Raw genomic sequence first — 7,500 nt, 5'->3', positions numbered from 1 at the left:
ATTGCCGGAGTGTGGGGCTATGTTTGCCAAATTTATGAACACTCAAGCTGTTGTATAAAAGTGTACAAGTGAATAAATTACTAGTGTTCTCGTCTCTCACACGCCCTCGTTTCAGACTAACCCGGTTCGAGCATTTACATATATAAAAAAAACAATATTCTCGTGTTTATTAATTACTGTGTTTTTTTTTTTTATGTTCAAGTGCGCCAGTCACGGTTAAGAGTCTATCTACATCAAGGCCGGGATGAAATGGTAACATAAGAGGGGGATTATGACAAGGGAAAAATAAAAGATAAGGGAAAGTATTTGCCACTTTTGGAGAATGGGGAAAAAACCTCTCTTTCCAATTGTACCAGGTCATAATTACTGGGAAAGACACGAGAGGGTAGCAAGTTCAAAATCTTCATAAAAAAAGAAATATCGTAAAGTAGTTTCCCAAGCTCCGTTCGTGTCGTGTTCTTTGAGAATATCCTCCCAAAATGGCCCATCGAGATCAATTCAAAGGCCATCAAAGTTAGCAGTACAAAAAACCAAAAATCGTATTTATTGCTTTTCATGTTGACCAGCATTACAGGCAATGTTGACATTAAAGTCGAAAATGCTTTGTCGTTGATCACTCGTACAAAAAATGTTTCTCCAACATTATAAATGAGTTTTCCACTTCTAGATAGAAATGAATCTAATACATCTCCTCATTGCGAATAGGTTTTTTCAACTAAGTGTATAAAAGGCACTAAGCAAGAAACCACGAATCTGTTAAAAAGAAATTCAAGTGATCCATTAACGTCTTATGGAGTGAAAAATATGAAGGAAGCTTAAAGAAAAGTGGTTTTCACTACAGCTTCCCACAATTGTGAGGAAAGTCTCTCTCTCTCACTGATACCATTCCAGGATATACATATCAGAGAGAGAGAGAGAGAGAGAGAGAGAGAGAGAGAGAGAGAGACTGCGACTGCAGCGCAAACTTCAGAACAAATACATAATCCTTAAAGTATTAAGCCTCTCACAGTCCACTACCAAAAGGAAAGGAAAATCATGGCTTGAACTTGGACATGAGGCGTGTGTGTGTGTGTGTGTGTGTGTGTGTGTGTGTGTGTGTGTAGGTAAAACTCAGTTCCATCAAAACACAAAGCTACTTTGAAACACCATTGGCAAACACTTTTACAATTTCACCAATAAGTTTATCCTAAACTCTTTTACCCACTTTCCATTACCACAATGTAATTACCACATTCCACATGATATACAAAAACTTGTGAATTACCTTCTCAAGGCAAAACACTATCCTCCACACCACTATTACCTTCTGAATATAATATTTCAGGGTCTTTGTGGCTACAATGTCTACTTATAACCTCCTCTCTCCTTTACGAGGTACAACTAGGGAAGTTGTGATCACAAGAGGAGTATGAGAAAGTATCTTCTCTAAGAATTATATCTATAGAGAAACAATCCACAATTTTATCTAAACTTTCATAACTTATGACCTTAGAACACCTATACAAAGTTCATTATATCATTTTACAGACTTTTAGAACAATAGTCAAAAACCTCCATCGTCCATAGAAACCTACATAAAGTTTTGCAGTCAAAAGACAAAATAGAAAAATACGTTTTCCTCGGTGAAATATATGATATACAGGGGGCGACGCGGTGGTTCGGACCAGGGAATATGACGTGGTCAGGGAACGATTCCCTGACCTCGACGTGGGGTATGATGGCCTTGACCTCTGACCTAATTCTTCAGGATTGGGTCACAGGCCACATCATCATACTCATGGGTCAGACCACTAGTGTTCAAAAACTGAATGCAAACAGACACGCTTACACCCTCCCTAACTCTCTCTCTCTCTCTCTCTCTCTCTCTCTCTCTCTCTCTCTCTCTCTCTCTCTCTCTCTCTCATGTACCTCTACTATAAGAAACTGTATCTAAGATTTATCAACTAAGAATAACCAGTTTCAACGTCTGTTTCTACCCTCCCACAGCTCGACTTTGGAAATCATCTCCCAAGCACAAGATTTCCCAAACTCCCAGAAATAAAACTTACTTTGAAAAAAGTAAAAAAAAAAGAAAAAAGAGGGGGAATTCTTCTTTGTAGAACGAGTGACAAACATTGAATACCAATCCATCATTTCCTACGTAAGGCTAAACCTCAATTCGTGACCACTGATTGCTAATTACAAATTCATAAATTTGAGAGCCTCCATTTGTGACCACTAATCAAACTCTAAAAAAATATATATACGAATAAAACGACAATAGTGACATAACAGTATAGACGAAAGACACTGCATCTACGTGGCCAATTAAACCCCGTCTACCATAATAGTGTTGGGTGAAGTATAGATGCCACAAATGAACATCGGACAGGAGAATCGAAACATCGAACTGGAGATTCGAGTAACAAGTGAGGCAAGTGTGTGTGTGAACATATATTCTATGAGACACCAAACCAGAGCTCCACACTCACCATCATGCGAGTCGTACAGGTAGATAATATGGTCCCAATGATAGTAGTGGATGAGGTCGATAATCGCTTGGTGGTACTCTGGCCTCATGCTAGTGGCGTAATCCATCAAACCGGACGATGGGTTCGGAACCTGCAATATGAGAGAGAAATTCCTTTTAGCTTTTCAGTACAAAAAAAAAAAAGAAAAAAAAAGAAAACATGAAAGGATTAATCTGAAAAAAAAAAACCTTCTTTTACTTTTCTCAAAATACAATTTATGGTTTTAAACTTCCTGTAGATTCTTAGATTTTATTTATTCAGAAAACAGTTTTATTGTTGTGATTTTCAATGTGTGTGTGTGTGTGTGTGTGTGTGTGTGTGTGTGTGTGTGTGTGTCCGAATATGCGCCTATTTCACGTCATAAATCCAATACAATCAATAGTTAACAAACAGTAAACTTCAAACGCGGGAGACAGCGACAAAGTATAATAAAAAAAAAATATATACAGTAAACTTCAGATGATTAAAAGGGAAACAGGAAGTTCAAAACAAAACTGAAACTCAAAAAGGTATATAACAAAAACGGAGAAAGAGAAGGTGGGGGGCGCCCCCTCTATGAATCAGACACACACACACACACACACACACACAGACGGAGAGGACACTGGAAACAGTTACTTTACGAGATGGGGTGAATGCAGTGGCTAGGGGAGGGGGGGAGAGGCAGGCGTCCCCAACCCCTCAAGAACGAACATACTCGTTTTTGAAAAACACGTAAGGAAGGAGTATTGCGTTACCCCGTGGGTGGCACTTAAGGAAAGAGTAACGCGTTACCCCGTGGGTGGCACGTAAGGAAGGGGTATTGCGTTACCCCGTGGGTGGCACTTAAGGAAGGAGTAATGCGTTACCCCGTGGGTGGCACGTAAGGAGTAATGCGTTACCCCGTGGATGGCAGATCAAGGGATTAGATCTAACGAGATCACTAGTCTAGATGGAGAAAGTGAGGGAGGGAGGGAGGGAGGGAGGGAGGGAGGGAGAGAGAGAGAGAGAGAGAGAGAGAGAGAGAGAGAGAGAGAGAGAGAGAGAGAGAGAGAGTCATCAACACATGAACTGGAAGATTATCAAATCCTGGAAAGAGACTGGCTGTGTCTGTCTGAACGTGAAGCGAACGGAGAGATATGCTGGCAAATATAATGACTTCCATTTTACGTCGCCCCTTAAACCACTTGAGTCGTATTTCAGGCCAAATCTTGACTATGCTTCTCAAGTTTGGTCGGTGGACTTGGGGAGGTTTAAAGAAATAATAGAGAAGGTCCAAAGGAATGTAAGAAAGATAGCCAAGTGGGAGGTTAACTGGCCATCAATATGCGAGACCTAACCTAACCTAACCTAACCTAACCTAATCTAACCTAACCTAATCTAATCTAACCAAACCTAATCTAACCTAACTTAATCTAATCTAACCTAATCCTAATCTAATCCAACCTAAACTATCCTAACCTAACCTAATCTAATCTACCCTAATCCTAATATAATCCAACCAAACCTAACCTAACCTTACCTAACCTAATCCTAATATAATCCAACCAAACCTAACCTAACCTAACATTATGTAATCTAATCTAATCTAACCTGACCTAACCTTCCATTTTCTTTCAACCATTCTGATGACGTCGACAGAGAACAAGTCAAATGGAAAAAAAAAACGTAAAAATACAACAGCTAGAAGCCACAGTAAGACACATTAAAAAGTCAGAAAACATGTACAAGTTTACTTTCATTGTACCAGAGTGAGAAATGATATAAATTATATAATGAAACTATAAAGGTGAACAAAATACAAAAGACCAAAAATATGAAAAGCAATATCTCGGCTGACATGAACCTTATAAGGTCAGGTCTCGCCAATGTAAAACTCTCTGTCAGTATTGTGCATATAGATTAAAACAAAGACGTAATTGAACATATATATACACACACAAAAATACACACACGTATGGGTATGTGTGTGTGCGTGTGTGTGTGTGTGTGTGTGTGTGTGTGTGTGTGTGTGTGTGTGTGTGTGTGTGTGTGTGTGCTTGCTTGTATGAGTTCGTGTGCTTCTGTTTAGTAAACGCTGGTGTGTGCTTGCTTGTATACTTGTGTGTGTGTCAGTGTGTGTGTGTGTGTGTGTGTGTGTGTGTGTGTGTGTGAGTGTGTGCTTGCTTATATGAGTTCGTGTGCTTCTCTGTTTGAGTAAACACTGGTGTGTGCTTGCTTGTATACTTGTGTGTGTGTCAGTGTGTGTGTGTGTGTGTGTGTGTGTGTGTGTGTGTGTGTGTGTGTGTGTGTGTGTGTGTGTATTACAGGGAGAGAGTTCCTTGTTCGTAAGAGACTATCTCTTGAACTCCTATATTTATATGTGTGTGTGTGTGTGTGTGTGCGAGAAGGAAGAGAAACAAAGGCTTAAAAAGAATTAAGAAAAAATAAAAAAGAAAATGGTTAAAGGCAAAGACAATAAAAAAAAATACATATATAGAAAAACTGACGATAAAACCCTTCGAAAAAGGAGGAAAAAAAATTTATAGGAGGAGAAGGAATAAAGGAAAAGCGGTGGAGGGGGGATTAGAGAGAGAGAGAGAGAGAGAGAGAGAGAGAGAGAGAGAGAGAGAAAACAGCGTTTTACTAACCTGTTGGCGTCTGCATTTTACGTTACAAATATCCGTCATGGCGGACTCTTGGGACGAACGCATACGCATTTAACGCAGTGGCACCGTGTGTTACGCCACTCGCAAAAGCCAAGACGCATGCGTTAGTTTACATGTCTCCAGCGGACAGAAACACCACAGGCTCTTATGTATGAATATATATATATATATATATATACCTAATGTTAAAGAGAGTCTGATGTTAAGAGGCGACAGGCAAGGGAGAATAGAGAGAGAGAGAGAGAGAGAGAGAGAGAGAGAGAGAGAGAGAGAGAGAGAGAGAGAGAGAGAGTAATCTAGTTCGCCCACGTTAACAAATGCCTTTTCATACGTCTATCTACCCTGTGCTGGAAGTATTAGTCTATTGGCCAATAATTCAGATACTCTACAAATACGATGGTTTTAAAGCATTTTTTTTTTATCATCATTTTTATCTAGAACGTTAATAATTCGCTCATGGGACTACTCAGAGAAAAAAAAAATAATAATACCTCAGTTTTTCAAAATTCATTTCCAAATCGTATAATTCGCTTATATGTGCTGGATACTTCCACGATGAAATGGAGCTTGAACAAAGAAAATACCAAATGCAAATTTAAATTTCAATTCAGACAAGAAAAATTGTATATATATATATATATATATATATATATATATATATATATATATATATATATATATATATATATATATATTGTTTCTTCCGTGCCATAAACTTAGACCTCCCTCCTCTATAATTCGCCTATCTTCACCTCCTCCCCACACCCTGTTGTTCCCTTCCTATGTCTCAGTCCAATGGTCATTTACTTCCTCAATTCCCATTCCACTTCCATAACCACTGTTCCTCCCAATCCATCTGTTCCTTATCGTTTTACTATCACCAAGCCCTAAGGCCCTTCCTCACTAACTTTTTCTATCACCTCTACCTCATATTTCCCAGGTCTGTGTACCCACCTCAAACGCCTCTCCCCTGGACTGTATTTCCACTGATATTTCCATTTACTCTTCTCCTCCCCTTGCCCTATCTCTCGCAGTTTGATTCATATATCACACTCTCACATCGAAGGAATTTACTACCGTTTCCCATATGGAGGCCATTCCTCTAACAGTGTCTTCCATTTAACTATCAGAGTCTAGGGGGAGCTCTACATTGCTATTTCTGTTTTTTAAAACAAAATGTGATTTCCCCAGGGAAGTGTTATGGGCCACAAGTGATGGTGATGCCTTTCACATATATCATACTTCTTCGCCGTCGGGTATGTACTGAGATCACGCCAAGAGCTGAGGAAATAATGGCCTCATTTGCTCGTATCTAATCTCTATACCTGAAACATGTATAAAGGAAGCCAGACTGTGCCTCCCTATGAACAGCCATGTCCTACAAACCTCTTCCTGGTTACCCATGACCGCTCTATAAGCCCTGGTTCAGCCGATGAACAGCACACAGATCCCTGTATAATATATCGATCCAATTCGCCCCGACCCATGCATGCCTCACACCTTCCTGCATACTCAAACCTCGATCATTCTAAGTATACGTATGTCAGGCCACCATCTCGTCGTCAGTCTGCTCCTTATTCCCTCCATTTCTGAAACATATACCCTCTTATTCAGCCTCTCTTAGATCAACCTCTCCAACGAAACCATTTCAGCAACACCCTCTTCAGGTCTCTCAACCATACGCTTCTTCCTACCACACATCTCTCTTACCCTAATAGTCATTTCTTACTAGATGAACCCCTCCTCACACCACACTTGTCCTCAGACATTTCATTTGTAACCCATCCACCTTCCTCCATACAGTCTTATCCAGTGCTCACTTCTCGCCTCCATACACTACCATTGGGGCTACCACCAAATATATCCCATTTTTGCCATCAAAGACAGTGATCTCTCTCACTACACAATCCTTATTTCACCCAGGAGGACCTTACTCCCGTCACCCACCCTATACCTTACCTCAGCTCCCACTCTTCCATTCCCTGCCAGGTCGTGTCCATTCCCCAAGTATCTACAACATTCCAAGTCCTCCAGGTTTTCTCCATTCAAACTTACACACCAAACTGTCTCTCTCTCTCTCCCTTGCTAAACCCGAGAACCTTACGAACCTCTCAGTAACTCTTGAGCTTTCTAATCTGACACACTTTCCCAAACTCAGACACCAGCATCTGCACTTTCTCACTCGAATCTGCCACCAGAACTGTGTCATCAGCAAAGAGCAAGTGACTCATCTCCCATGCACCCAACCCTCAATTGTGAGCAGCCCAGCCTCTCCACTCTCTCACACTTACCTTCCTCACCATCCCGTCCATATACAGATTTAAAGAGCCATGATGACATCATATATCCTTCTGTAAATCCAC

The 7,500-nt window shown here is 40.3% G+C and overlaps 1 protein-coding gene across 1 annotated transcript in view; it reads right to left on the bottom strand.

Annotated features, from left to right (window-relative positions):
• Positions 1 to 7,500, bottom strand: part of LOC139765856 (glutamate receptor 1-like) — a 1,264,866-nt gene that overhangs the window by 557,985 nt on the left and 699,381 nt on the right. The window contains 1 exon segment of the mRNA XM_071693701.1: positions 2,472 to 2,601. Coding sequence (XP_071549802.1) covers positions 2,472 to 2,601 — 130 coding nt within the window.

Source organism: Panulirus ornatus, chromosome 56 (genome assembly GCF_036320965.1).
Source record: "Panulirus ornatus isolate Po-2019 chromosome 56, ASM3632096v1, whole genome shotgun sequence".
NCBI lineage: Eukaryota > Metazoa > Arthropoda > Malacostraca > Decapoda > Palinuridae > Panulirus > Panulirus ornatus.
Note: the sequence above shows the minus strand (reverse complement) of the source record. Positions and strands in the feature narration are given on the sequence as shown.